The sequence below is a fragment of the Rhinopithecus roxellana genome, chromosome 10 (genome assembly GCF_007565055.1).
Source record: "Rhinopithecus roxellana isolate Shanxi Qingling chromosome 10, ASM756505v1, whole genome shotgun sequence".
NCBI classification, from domain to species: domain Eukaryota; kingdom Metazoa; phylum Chordata; class Mammalia; order Primates; family Cercopithecidae; genus Rhinopithecus; species Rhinopithecus roxellana.
In genome coordinates this window covers 58,189,295-58,203,659 of record NC_044558.1, presented here as the reverse complement: position 1 = coordinate 58,203,659, position 14,365 = coordinate 58,189,295, and the positions used below count along the sequence as shown (strand labels likewise).

At 52.0% G+C, this 14,365-nt stretch overlaps 1 protein-coding gene across 1 annotated transcript; it reads left to right on the top strand.

Annotated features, from left to right (window-relative positions):
* Positions 1–9,844: 9,844 nt before the first annotated feature.
* Positions 9,845–13,800, top strand: KRT18 (keratin 18). Its single transcript, XM_010373953.2, is given in 8 exon segments — positions 9,845–10,024; positions 10,026–10,346; positions 11,080–11,162; positions 11,812–11,968; positions 12,542–12,706; positions 12,794–12,919; positions 13,178–13,401; positions 13,616–13,800. Coding segments are annotated over 8 exon segments (1,293 nt in total). The 5' UTR covers positions 9,845–9,928; the 3' UTR covers positions 13,737–13,800.
* Positions 13,801–14,365: the final 565 nt, after the last annotated feature.

Here is a 14,365-nt window from a genome sequence, read left to right as displayed (position 1 = left end):
GCCATATGCTGCAGTAATCAAGACAGTGAAGTATACAGCATAAAGATAGATAGGTACAGGTCGGGCGCGGTAGTTCACACCTGTAATCGCAGGACTTTGGGAAGCCAAGGCAGGCGGATCACCTGAGGTCAGGAGTTCGAGACCAGCCTGGCCAACATGGCAAAATCCTGTCTCCACTAAAAATACAAAAAATTAGCTGGGGGTGGGGGGCAGGTGCCTGTAATCCCAGCTACTCGGGTGACTGAGGCAGGAGAACACTCGAACTCGAGAGGCATAGGTTGCAATGAGTCGAGATTGTCTCATTGCCCTCCAGCCTGGACACAGAGAGCGAGACTCTGTGGAAGGAAGGAAGGAAGGGAGGGAGGGAGGGAGAGAGGGAAAAGAAAACCCTTTGTGACCTTGAGTTAGGTCAGGTTTCTGAAATAGGACACAAAAAATGCAAACCATACAAAAAATTTCATAATGAATTTTTTTTTTTTTAGAGACACATTCTTGTTCTATCACCCAGGCTGGAGTACAGTGGTGTGATCATAGCTCCATGTAACCTTCAATTCCTGGCCTCAAGCAATCCTCCTGCTTCTGCCTCCCAACAGCTGGAATTTCGGGTGTGAACCACCAAGCCCAGCCCATCAGGAATTTTATCAAAATTAAAACTTCATCTCTTCTAACAACATTGTTAAGAAAATACAAAGATAGCTGGGCGCGGTGGCTCAAGCCTGTAATCCCAGCACTTTGGGAGGCCGAGATGGGCGGATCACAAGGTCAGGAGATTGAGACCATCCTGGCTAACACGGTGAAACCCCGTCTCTACTAAAAAATACAAAAAACTAGCCGGGCGAGGTGACGGGCGCCTGTAGTCCCAGCTACTCGGGAGGCTGAGGCAGGAGAATGGCGTAAACCCGGGAGGCGGAGCTTGCAGTGAGCTGAAGTCCGGCCACTGCACTCCAGCCTGGGCGACAGAGCGAGACTCCGTCTCAAAAAAAAAAAAAAAAAAGAAAAAAAGAAAATACAAGGATAAGCCACATACTGGGCAAAAATATTTGCAAAACACATTAACTCAAGTGAATCATAGGCCAATTAGATAAGGCTGGGCGCGGTGGTTCATGCCTGTAATCCCAGCACTTTGGGAGGCCGAGGCAGGTAGATCACGAGGTCAGGAGTTCAAGACCAGCCGGGTGAACATGGTGAAACCTCGTCTCCACTCAAAACACAAAAATTAGCCAGGCGTGGTGGCACACACTTGTAATCCCAGCTACTTGGGAGGCTGAGGCAGGAGAATGGCTTGAACCCAGGAGGCAAAGGTTGTAGCGAGCTGAGATCACACCACTGTACTCCAGCCTGGGAGATAGAGCAAGATTCCATCTTTAAAAAAAAAAGAAAAAGAAAAAGAAAAATTCTAGGTAAAAACAGAAAATCTTTGTGACCTTGAGATAGGCAAAGATTTCTTGTGATCATATCTCATTGCAACCTTGATCTTCTGGGCTCAAGTAATCCCCCTGCCTCAGCCTCCCATGCCTTTAATCCCAGCACTTTTGAAGCTGAGACTACATGTGCACACCATCACACCAGGCTATTATTTTATGTTTTGTGGAAAAGGGGTCTCATTATGTTGCGGAGCTAGATTTCTTGTTGTTGTTGTTGTTGTTGTTGTTGTTGTTGTTGTTGTTGTTACGGAGTTTTGCTCTTGCTGCCCAAGCTGGAGTGCAATGGCGCAATCTCTGCTCACTGCAACCTCTGCCTCCCAGGTTCAAGCGATTCTCCTGCCTCAGCCTCTGAGTAGCTGGGATTACAAGCATGAGCCACCATGTCTGGCTAATTTTTTTGTATTTTTAGTAGAGACGGGGTTTCTCCATGTTGATTAGGCTGGTCTTGAACTCCCGACCTCAGATGATCCGTCCGCCTCGGTCTCCCAAAGTGCTCGGATTACAGGCATGAGGCACTGCACCCATCCGCTAAATTTCTTAAATATGGCATCAAAGCATAATCCACAAAATAAAAACTTGATAAACTGGGCTTTGCCACAGTTAACTTCTCTTCAAAAGACATTAAGAGAATGAAAAGATAACCACAGACTGGGAGAAAATAGTTGCCAATTTCATGAGGAAGAACTTGAATCCAAACATATTTTCTTTTTTTTTTTTTTTTTTTTTTTTTGAGGCGGAGTCTCGCTCTGTCGCCCGGACTGGAGTGCAATGGCCAGATCTCAGCTCACTGCAAGCTCCGCCTCCCGGGTTTACGCCATTCTCCTGCCTCAGCCTCCCGAGTAGCTGGGACTACAGGCGCCCGCCACCTCGCCCGGCTAGTTTTTGTATTTTTAGTAGAGACGGGGTTTCACCGTGTTAGCCAGGATGGTCTCAATCTCCTGACCTCGTGATCTGCCCGCCTCGGCCTCCCAAAGTGCTGGGATTACAGGCTTGAGCCACCGCGCCCGGCCGAATCCAAACATATTTTCAAAACTCTCAACATTCAATAATAAAAAAGAGACAACCAAATTTTTTAAATGGACAAAAGATCTGAACAGATATTTCATCAAAAAAGAGATACAGGCTGGGCACGATGCCTCACACCTATAATCCTAGCACTTTGGGAGGCTAAGGCTGGTGAATTGCCTGAGCTCAGGAGTTTGAGACCAACCTGGGCAACACGGTGAAACCCTGTTTCTACTAAAATACAAAAAATTAGCCTGGCGTGGCGGCGTGCACCTGTAATCCCAGCTACTCAGGAGGCTGAGGCAGGAGAATTGCTAGAACTCAGGAGGTGGAGGTTGCAGTGAGCTGAAACTATGCCACTGCACACTCCAGCCTGGGTGACAGACAGAGACTCAGTCTCTAAAAGAAAGAAAAAGAGAGAAATACAGATGGGGCAGGGTGCAGTCGCTCATGCCTGTAATCCCAGCACTTTGGGAGGCTGAGGCAGGAGTATTGCTTGAGCTCAGGAGTTCGAGACCAGCCTGGGCAACATGGCAAAACCCTGTCTCTACAAAATACACAAAAATTAGCCAGGTATGGTGGCATGTGCCTATAATCCCAACTACTCTGGAGGCTGAGGCTCAAGAATCACTTGAATCCGGAGGCAGAGGTTGCAGTGAGCCAAGATCCCGCCACTGTACTCCAGCCTGGGTGAGGGAGTGAAACTCTGTCGAAGAAGAAGAAGAAGGAGAAGGAGAAGGGGAAGGGGAAGGGGAAGGGGAAGGGGAAGGGGAAGGGGAAGAGGAAGAGAACAGGCCGGGCATGGTGGTTCATGCCTGTAATCCCAGCACTTTGGGAAGCCAAGGCAAGTGGATCACCTGAGGTCAGGAGTTTGAGACCAGCCTGGCCAACATCGAGAAACCCCGTCTCTACTGAAAATACAAAAAAAAGTAGCCAGGCATGGTGGCACACACCTGTAGTCCCAGCTACTCGGGAGACCGAGGCAAGAGAATTGCTTAAGCCCAGGACGCAGAGGCTGCAGTGAGCTGAGATCATGCCATTGCACTCCAGCCTGGGAAAAAAGAGCAAAACTCCACCTCAAAATAAATAAATAAATAAATAAAAGTTGCAAAAAATAAAAAGATACAGATGGTAAATAAGCACATGAAAAGATGCCCAGGATCATTAGTCATTAGGAAAATGCATATTAAAACCACAGGATACCATTACACACCCACTAGAAAGTGGTATGTGTGTGTATATATACACACACATATATATGTGTGTATATATATATACATATATATATATATATATATATATTTTTTTTTTTTTTGTCAAGGTCTTGCTCTGTCGCCCAGACTGGAGTACAGGGCCGTGATCTCAGCTCACTGCAACCTCTGCCTCCTGAGTTCAAGTGATTCTCGTGCCTTGGCCTCCCAAGTAGCTGGGATTACAGGCATGTACCACCATGCCCAGCTAATTTTTTGTATTTTTAGTAGAGCTGGGATTTTGCTGTGTTGCCTAGACCGGTGTTGAACTCCTGGCCTCAAGTGAGCCGCCTACCTCGGCCTCCCAAAGTGCTGGGATTACAAGTGTGAGACTCCACATCCGGCGTAACTTTTTTCTTTTTTCTTTTTAATAACAGGCCAAGCACAGTGGCTCAGGCATGTAATCCCAGCATTTTTGGGGGCCGAGGCAGAAGGATCACTTGAGCCCAATAGTTTGAGACAAGCCTGGGCAACAAAGGAAGACTCCCCTCTCTACAAAAGAATTTTTTTTTTTTTTTTTTTGAGACGGAGTCTTGCTCTGTTGCCCAGGCTGGAGTGCAGTGGCACGATCTCGGCTCACTGCAAACTCTGCCTCCCAGGTTCACGCCATTCTCCTGTGTCAGCCTCCCGAGTAGCTGGGACTACAGGTGCCCGCCACCATGCCTGGTTAATTTTTTTTATTTTTAGCCGGGCGCGGTGGCTCAAGCCTGTAATCCCAGCACTTTGGGAGGCCGAGACGGGCGGATCACGAGGTCAGGAGATCGAGACCATCCTGGCTAACACGGTGAAACCCCATCTCTACTAAAAAAATACAAAAACTAGCCGGGTGAAGTGGCGGGCGCCTGTAGTCCCAGCTACTCGGAAGGCTGAGGCAGGAGAATGGCATAAACCCGGGAGGCGGAGCTTGCAGTGAGCCGAGATCCGGCCACTGCACTCCAGCCTGGGTGACAGAGCGAGACCCCGTCTCAAAAAAAAAAAAAAAAATTTTTATTTTTAGTAGAGACGGTGTTTCACAGTGTTAACCAGGATGGTCTCAATCTCCTGACCTCGTGATCCTCCCACCTCGGACTCTCAAAGTGCTGGGATTACAGGCTTGAGCCACCACGCCTGGCCTACAAAAGAATTTTTAAAACCGGCCAGGTGTAGTGGTATGGGCCTGTAGTCCTAGCTCCTGAGGAGGATGAGGCAGGAGTATAACTTGGGCGCAGGAGTTCCAGGCTGTAGTAAGCTATGACAGAACCACTATACTCCAACCTAGGTGACAGAGCAAGACCCTGTCTCTAAAAAAAAGTAAAATAAAAAATAAAAATAAAAAAGGACAGACAATATAGAGTGTTGGTGAGGATATAGAGCATCATGTTACTGAGGGGGTGCAAAATGGTACAGCTACTTTGGCAGTTTCTTAGAAGAATAAACTTGGCCAGGCATGGTGGTTCACGCCTGTACTCCCAGCACTTTGGGAGACTGAGGCGGGCAGATCACTTGAGGTCAGGAGTTCGAGACCAGCCTGGCCAACATGGTGAAACCCCATCTTTACTAAAAATACAAAAATTAGCCGGGCATCATGGCAGGTGCCTGTAGGAGAAGCCAACAGCACCAGGGTCAGAAGGGGCAAAGGACATAAGCACAGGCAAGGCCATTCCTGGTGGGAGCTGGGCCAGGGAGCTGAGGGGCTCCTAGAAGGGCCAGGTTCCCCGACTTCTCTGAGCTTCAGTGCCTGGAGGTTCCTGGGCAGCCACATGCTTCTCAGAGCTGACCGTTCCTCTTCCTTTATCGTTGGAGAATAATCGGTTGGGTTCAAAGCAATGATACTAAGTGTCAGAGCATTCCTCGACTGTCCCACCCCTGGGGGAGAGGGCCTGGCCCAAGCCCTGAGAATCCCTCCCCACCTTCACAGGCAGTGCCAGGGACTCCAAATAGGGTGCTGAAATTCCAGAAGTCTTGATATCAGACTGGGTCCTGCACCCAGCTGCCACCCGCATCCTCCGCCTGCCCCACAGCTGCCTCTGAAGCCTGTACCCTTGCCCCCACCTCCTGTCTCTCTGCAGGTTACCTGACTGCACATTCTGATGACCCCCACTGACCTCTCCTAGCACCCCGTGTTTATTAATTACTTAAACCTAAAGTATTTACAGAGCTCCACCTATGTGCCAGATGCAAGGCTGGGCACAAGGATTCCCATTCTGCCCCAGATTCCTTTTCCTTTGAGTTCCACCCCAGATCTCCCTGTCTCAACAGCTCTGCCCCTAACTCAGCAGCCCTGGGATTTGTCCTGTGGGAGGCCCCCCTGCATGGGTGCACCCTCCACTGAGAGTAGCTGAAGGGAGCCCAGGGGAGCCTCCGAGGCGATCCCCTCCTCCTTCCAGCCCACCCCACCACAGGGCCTTCTCACTGTCTCCAACACAGTGGAGTCACCCTCAGTCTTTGAAGAAGAGGATGGGAATCGGTCTCTCCCTGTTTTGTGTATAGACCCCATCCTTACACCTCAGTTGGTGTTTCAAGCACCTCCCTCCTCCAGGCTGAGCAAGGAATTTCCAGCTTAAACGTTAAAGCAAAGGTGGAAGGACTGCCGGCCTTCCAATCCTCCCTAATTCTCTCATCTCCCCACCACCTAGTTTCCCCAGAGCCATCAGCTCTAGCCCTTTGTGGGAGAATGTGGAGGGGGCGGGAAGAGCTGACCCACCCCTATCAGGTCATCTCTGAGTCTACTCTGAAATTAAACCTGCCTCGCAGGTTCCCACTCCCCTTCTGCTGGACGACGGAATGCAGGACTGATAGTGGGTGGAGAACCATTTCCCCTCCTTCCGGATTCCCCCGTCGAGGCTCATTACTCTTCGTGTCTGTTCTGGGAGCTTCTCACCCTCTCCCGGGACTGTCCTCACAATCACACCATCCCCCTTTCCACCTTGCTTCCCACCCCCACCCTACAACCCTAGTGCTGGGAATCTGGGGGCCGAGACTTTCACCCCAGGTCTCTGAGAGACTCTCTGACAAAGTGAAAAAGCCCTGAGCCACAGAGGAATCTGGAAGTGATGGGAAGGGGCAGGCTGGTGCTGGAAGCCTGAGGTCGGAATTTGCCCCATGCTGCAAGAAGTCAGGAATGCAGCCATCGACATCAGTAGGCGAGATAAGGTCTAGCTGGCAGCTTTCCCTCTCCAGCCCCCACGCTGCACCTCCACAGGTCCCAGAAGCTTCCTAGCAGTTGGGGTGGGGCAGGGATCAGACAAGGACCTGGGAATGAGCTTGGAAAAAAATTCTAGAATCTGGTTTGATTGCTGGTAGAACTCAAAGTGCCCCAGGGTTTTTAAGTGACTCAGAGAGACAGACTTCAAACCCCTTGAGCCCGTCTTTCTAATTAAATTGACCCCTCTATCTGCCCTCCTGGATGTACTGAAGCCTTCCTTACTTTGAAGGAAGGCTCCAATACAAATAATTAGTATTTGTTTGATGAATGAGTGAGTGATAATTTACATTTACATCCACTGCCACCCAAGAAAATAGACTGGACAGGTCTTACTATTTTCCTTGTACAAGTGAAGAAACTGAAGCTCAGAGTTAGGTGACTTCCCCAAGGTTACACAGCTAGCAAAGTACCCGGGCTGTCTGACTTAAATCTTAGCAATAACAGTAAAAGGCAGTACGTTGCTTGTTGAATCCACATACTTTATTATAAAATTCTGCACAACTTGACAATTCTGGAATTCAGTGGGGGAATGTAAAGGTGAAAGCAAGAGAGACCCCTCTGACTGGAACCTCTTACCTCCCAGAAGCCTTGTATGCAAAACCAGTGGGTATTCATTTGTACGTTATTTTGCATCCCGTTTGCCTCCCAGCCACCAGTAGGCCCTGGCCCTCCCTGGCCAGCTTCCACCCTGACCCATCCCCTGGCTGGCTCCCATTGAGCACTGTGGGGCTCTCCCCACCATTAGGTGACAGATCAGGAACAATCCAGGGTCAGGCTCTTTATCTGTGCTGTGCCTCCCACCTGGCAGGTCCACTGGCCAGGCTCTGCCAGAGTCCCTTCTCTCCCAGGCCTACCCTACTGTTTGTCCTCCCCTTCCCCCTCAGCTGGCAGCTGGATAAGAATCAACAGGTCCACTCCAGAGCAAAGAACAGAGCCAAACGTGTCATACCAGGCCCTGCCAGAAAAATGAGCTGCTGGAGCTGACGAACTTGAAGGCCCAACACCTCGGGGTTCCCCCCAGCACTTCATTCAGTAGAGATGGTCATTCGGCTTCAGGGGGCAGGCAGCATGAAAGCCTCCCTACCTCCATCCTTCTCACGCAGAGGCTGGGGAGAGCGTCCTGGAAGATGCAGTCCCCTGGGGACAGGCTTCAAATCCAGACAGCCTTACAAGAGGAGACAGGGAAAGGACTGGCCAGGAGAAAAGTCCTAGTAAAGAGGGAAGGGGCACTGGCCACCAGGGCTGGGTCGCTGCTATGGTGGTCCTAGGAGTGCCTGCCTGTCCTCTCAGGCCCTGTGCGATGTGGAACACATTACTTTTATTTTATTATTTATTTATTTATTCATTTTGAGTCAGAGTTTCACTCCTGGTTGCCGAGGCTGGAGTGCAATGGCACGATCTTGGCTCACTGCAACCTCTGCCTCCTGGGTTCAAGCGATTCTCCTGCCTCAGCCTCCTGAGTAGCTGGGATTACTGGCAAGTGCCACTGTGCCTGGCTAATTTTTGTATTTTTGGTAGAGACAGGGTTTCACCATATTAGCCAGGCTGGTCTCAAACTTTTTTTTTTTCTTTTTTGAGACAGAGTCTCACTCTGTTGTCTAGGCTGGAGTGCAGTGGCATCGAACTCTTGACCTCAGGTGATCCACCCACCCCGGCCTCCCAAAGTGCTGGGATTATAGTAGTGAGCCACCATGCCTGGCGATGTGGAGCACATTAAAATCTCCGTGAGAGATTTTTGGTCTCCTTTGTCACCACCCTACTCTCCCAGCTCCTAGAACTGGGCCTGGCTCACAGTAGGTGTTGAATGCATACTGGTTGAATTGTAAATGCTCAGGATTTGTTTAACTAAGGATGCAGGAAAGGTGATATACGGGTGTGCAGAAGTCGGGACGCATTCCCTGTCCAAATCACAGTGTTCCACTGAGGCAAGTCCCCTGGGAGTGAGGTCGGGAGAGGGGAGGGAGATGGAGGGGGCTCAGAGACTGGGTTTGTTTTCGGGAGTCTGCATCTATTTGCTGAGTGAATGTATGTGTGTGTGCATTTGAGAGCACACCTCTGTGTGATTCGGGTGTGAGTGTGTGTGAGGAAACGTGGGCAGGCGGGGGAGTGTTTGGGAGCCAAGTGCAGCTGGGGTGTGAGTGTGTAAACCAGCAGCTGTGAGGCTCGGCATTGCTTCTCCTCCTCTTCTCCAGCTCCCAGTCTTTCTTCCCTGGGACTCCTGGGGTTCCAGGATGCCCCCAAGATCCCCTCCGCAGGTGGATAATTTGGGCTGCAAGTTGAGGACAGCTAGAGGGATTCACAGGCCATTCCACCCGCACATCACCAGACCCGCAATTGAGGACAGCTAGAGGGACTCACAGGCCATTCCATCCGCATATCACCAGATCCCCAAATTTCTTTTTTTTTTTTGAGACGGAGTCTTACTCTGTCGCCAGGCTGGAGTGCAGTGGCGCGATCTCGGCTCACTGCAACCTCCGTCTCCCGGGTTCAAGCGATTCCCCTTCCTCAGCCTCTCAAGTAGCTGGAACTACAGGAGTGCAGCATCACGTCCGGCTAATTTTTTGTATTTTAGTAGAGAGGGGGTTTCACCATGTTGGCTAGGATGGTCTCCATCTCCTGACCTCGTGATCCGCCCGCCTCGGCCTCCCAAAGTGCGAGGATTACAGGCGTGAGCCACTGGGTCCGGCGAAGACTCCCAAATTTCAAACTCGCCAGCACCTCCTCCACCTGGGGGAGAAGGGCATAAAAACGTCATTTCCTGCCCTGAAAGCAGCCTCGAGGTCCAACAACACCTGCTGCCCGTGTCCGTGCCCTGTTGGCCACCCCTTTTCTGGGGAATGAGCGGGGCTTGGCAGGGCTGCGCGGAGGGAGCGGGGGTGGGGCCCGGGGCGGGGCGGCCCGGGGCGGAGGGCGCGGGCTCCGCGCGGTCCACCTGTGGCTCGGGCTTCCGAAGCGGCTCCAGGGCGGGGGCGGGGCCTCACTCTGCGATATAACTCGGGTGGTGCGGGCCGCCACCTTCGTCGGCAAAGCCTGAGTCCTGTCGTCTCGCCTTCCTCCCATACAGCATGAGCTTCACCACTCGCTCCACCTTCTCTACCAACTACCGGTCCCTGGGCTCTGTCCAGGCGCCCAGCTACAGCGCCCGGCCGGTCAGCAGCGCAGGCCAGTGTCTATGCAGGCGCCGGGGGCTCTGGTTCCCGGATCTCCGTGTCCCGCTCCACCAGCTTCCGGGGCGGCATGGGGTCCGGGGGCCTGGCCTCAGGGATGGCTGGGGGTCTGGCAGGAATGGGAGGCATCCAGAACGAGAAGGAGACCATGCAAAGCCTGAACGACCGCCTGGCCTCTTACCTGGACAGAGTGAGGAGCCTGGAGACCGAGAACCGGAGGCTGGAGAGCAAAATCCGGGAGCACTTGGAGAAGAAGGGACCCCAGGTCAGAGACTGGAGCCATTACTTCAAGATCATCGAGGACCTGAGGGCTCAGGTAAGGGGTGGGAGGGACCTCAACTCCCAGCCTTGTCTGACCGTCCAATTACACACTCCTTTGCCTCTTTCCCTCATTCGGTATCCACCCCAACCCCTACTCCACCAGGAGGGGGTTGGGCATACCTGGATTTCCATCCACTCTCCTAGCCACAGGGTCCCTAGAGCAGCAGCTAGGCATGAGAGGGCTCTTTCCCAGGAGAGAGGGGGAAGGGGACAGGGTTGAGAGCTTTACAGAAGAAGTGGACAGCATGGAGGGAGGTGAGGAAAGGCCTGTAAAGAGGAGACACTGGCTCTGGCGGAGTGGGGACTATTGGAGGGTTAAGCGGATGTGGCTAAGGCTGAGTCATCTAGGAGTAAACAGAAGGCCTTCTTTTGGGAGGAGCCAATCCAGGGTGTAGGGGGCCCAGAGTGACCAGGTGCACTAGGGAAAAAATGCCAGGAGAGGGCCAGGAAGAGGACTTGTTAGTAGCGGCTCACTTCTGGGCAGGCAGGCCAGCCAGCTAGCCAGCCTGCTGAGGCTTCCCAAGAGGGGCAGAGTGCTGGGATCTGGGAATCCAGGAAAGGAGGGAATGGGGTGGGGCTAGATGAAAGGGATAGGTGTCCAGGGAGAGTCTCTGGCTATTCCTGGGACCAGGAAGTTTTCACTAGGATACATAACACTTTCTACATACTCAGCCCACCCATCCCTGACTTTCTATTCATGGAGCAACCTCTCTCGACAATCCCCCCAGATCTTCGCAAATACTGTGGACAATGCCCGCATCGTTCTGCAGATTGACAATGCCCGTCTTGCTGCTGATGACTTTAGAGTCAAGTAAGTTGGGGGGGCTAGGGAGCTGGGGGTCCAGGGGTGGAGCTAAGAAGGTTCTGCTCCCCAGGCTGGGTCAGGTAGGGGCTCACAGTGGGATCCTGTTTAGGTGTGGGTGGATGAGAATCGGCGTCCATCAGTGTATTCATTTATTCATTTGTATAACCTTGTTTAAGAATACTGTCCTCATGGCCGGGCACAGTGGCTCACACCTGTAATCCCAGCACTTTGAGAGGCCGAGGCAGGCAGATCACCTGAGGTCAGGAGTTTGAGACCAGCCTGACCAACATGGAGAAACCCCGTCTCTACTAAAAATACAAAATTAGCCGGGCGTGGTGGTGCATGCCTGTAACCCCAGCTACTTGGGAGGCTGAGGCAGGAGAATTGCTTGGACCCGGGAGGCGGAGGTTGCAGTGAACCAAGATTGTGCCATCGCACTCGAGCCTGGGCAACAAGAGCAAAACTCCATCTCAAAAAAAAAAAAAAAGAATACTGTCCTCCAAGTGCCAAGAATGGTGCTCAGGGGATTACCACCTAATTGCTGACTCAAGTTGCTGGTTCGCAATGGGCATAGAACTGCTCTTAGTAGGTGGCACGAGTTGAGAAGGTTCTGGATCAGAGATAGGGGCCCCTCTGATCACCTCCACTCCTACAGGTATGAGACAGAGCTGGCCATGCGCCAGTCTGTGGAGAATGACATCCATGGGCTCCGCAAGGTCATTGATGACACCAATGTCACTCGACTGCAGCTGGAGACAGAGATCGAGGCTCTCAAGGAGGAGCTGCTCTTCATGAAGAAGAACCACGAAGAGGCAAGCAGGGGCCACTGGCCAGGCCAGGGATTGAGGGGCCATGACAAGTCTGGGTGGGAGAATAGACAGGACAAGCCACCTGCAAGTAGCCTTGCTAAGAAGTTTAGAAATAGCAGCCTGGGCTCTTCTTAATGAGACCATTCTGATGAAGAGCATTCTTAGGGGGTCAAGTACACCCTGGCTCACCTGAATTACAGGTCAAAATGATGTGGGTTAGAGAATGAGATGAGAACGGAAGTAGAAGCAGCTAACACTAGGAGCTGGGGGTGATAGAGGAATGAGAGCAAGTGGAGTTGGCAGTGCTTCCTAAAAGATGGTGGAAAGAGCAGGTTTGTGAAGGGAAGGGTGGATGAAGGGACAGGATGAAGTTAGGAGAGAAACCGTCAGTGAGTGGGTGGCATTTCTACCCACTGGAGTAGAAAGGCCAGAACTGGCATTGCCCTGAGTGCAAGCCAAGGGGTTCCTCCTGTCTCTTCTCCAACTGTAGGCCTCCTAGAAGAGGCAATCACAGACAAAGGGCCTTGTTGAAGCTCTGACCCTGAACCCTCCTCACTTTTGCCCCGTCACCTTTAGGAAGTAAAAGGCCTACAAGCCCAGATTGCCAGCTCTGGGTTGACCGTGGAGGTAGATGCCCCCAAATCTCAGGACCTCGCCAAGATCATGGCAGACATCCGGGCCCAATATGACGAGCTGGCTCGGAAGAACCGAGAGGAGTTAGACAAGTACTGGTCTCAGCAGGTACGTGAGGGGAAGGGATGGCTGCCAAGGTGTGGGAGGGAGGCAGACAGGGAATGAGGGGCCTGATGGACTGTCCCCACCCTGCAGATTGAGGAGAGCACCACAGTGGTCACCACACAGTCCGCCGAGGTTGGAGCTGCTGAGACGACGCTCACAGAGCTGAGACGTACAGTCCAGTCCTTGGAGATCGACCTGGACTCCATGAGAAATCTGGTGAGTGCCTTCACATCACCCGCTCAGCTCCTCCTTCACTTGGCCTCAGGCTCAACCCTGTCTCAACCCAAATCCTATCCCTCCCATCATGAGTTCCTTTAGCTCAGAGTCAGTTTTCTCTTTGCATTTCCCACCACTTCTATCCCTTGCCCCAGTACTTGGCACATAGCACATGCCCAAAAAAGTTTCCAAAAGTGAAGGGATGAGCAGTCCTGGGACTCTGAGCGCACCCTGCCCCTCCTCCTTGTGCCCCTGCAGAAGGCCAGCTTGGAGAACAGCCTGAAGGAGGTGGAGGCCCGCTACGCCCTACAGATGGAGCAGCTCAATGGGATCCTGCTGCACCTGGAGTCAGAGCTGGCACAGACCCGGGCAGAGGGACAGCGACAGGCCCAGGAGTATGAGGCCCTGCTGAACATCAAGGTCAAGCTGGAAGCTGAGATTGCCACCTACCGCCGCCTGCTGGAAGATGGCGAGGAATTCAAGTGAGTGGGGCTCTCCTACCCACACATGCTGGGATCAAGAGATCATTTCTCTCAGAGCAAATGAAGTTTGGCCTTGGGTTTCCCTTTTCTGGAGGAAGAGGCTGAGTGGGATTTGGAGATAAAGGTAGAGGTCAGGAGGCTTTTTTCCTCTACCTTTCCTTGTCTCTCTTCTCCACGGGACTGTTTATAACTTGGTCTTGGTCTTCTGTTACAGTCTTGGTGATGCCTTGGACAGCAGCAACTCCATGCAAACCATCCAAAAGACCACCACCCGCCGGATAGTGGATGGCAAAGTGGTGTCTGAGACCAACGACACCAAAGTTCTGAGGCATTAAGCCAGCAAAAGCAGGGTACCCTTTGGGGAGCAGGAGGCCAATAAAAAGTTCAGAGTTCATTGGATGTCACTTTTTCTTCTTTTGGCTGTTTTCATTGTGCACAAATGCCCTAACCCAACAGTCCCATCCCTGATCCAGCAGAAACCACCTCTGACCCCTGAGGGTTTCATATAGATTGGGGTGTAGAAGGAAGAGGGCTCTGTATTCTTGGAAACACTTCTCAGAGACAGAGGAGGGAGCAGTAGATGTGATGGGTCACAGGCACTGGGGATCCCTCCAAGGGGATCTTTGCCTTGAAGCAGTCTGGTGTTCATAAGGTCCCTGAGTGATCATCAGCAGAAGTCTGAACCAAAGGAGGAAATTAGGCCAAAGACAGAGGACAGAGAAGACAGACACATCTGGCCCTACCCTACCCTGCTGCTTTGCATCCTTGGCCCACTGCCCAGGGCTTCCCACCCACAGTTTTTTCCTCCAACCCCAGGCCATACTCATTCTCCAAACCTATGGTGCCCTAAACACTGTTCATTCACTCAATGGAGATACGATTTTTAGGGTGCTAGAGGTCTGGCTACAAGTTGAGTAAATGATCATGGAAGTTCCCATCTAGGAAAGAGGTGCCCCTGAGTAAG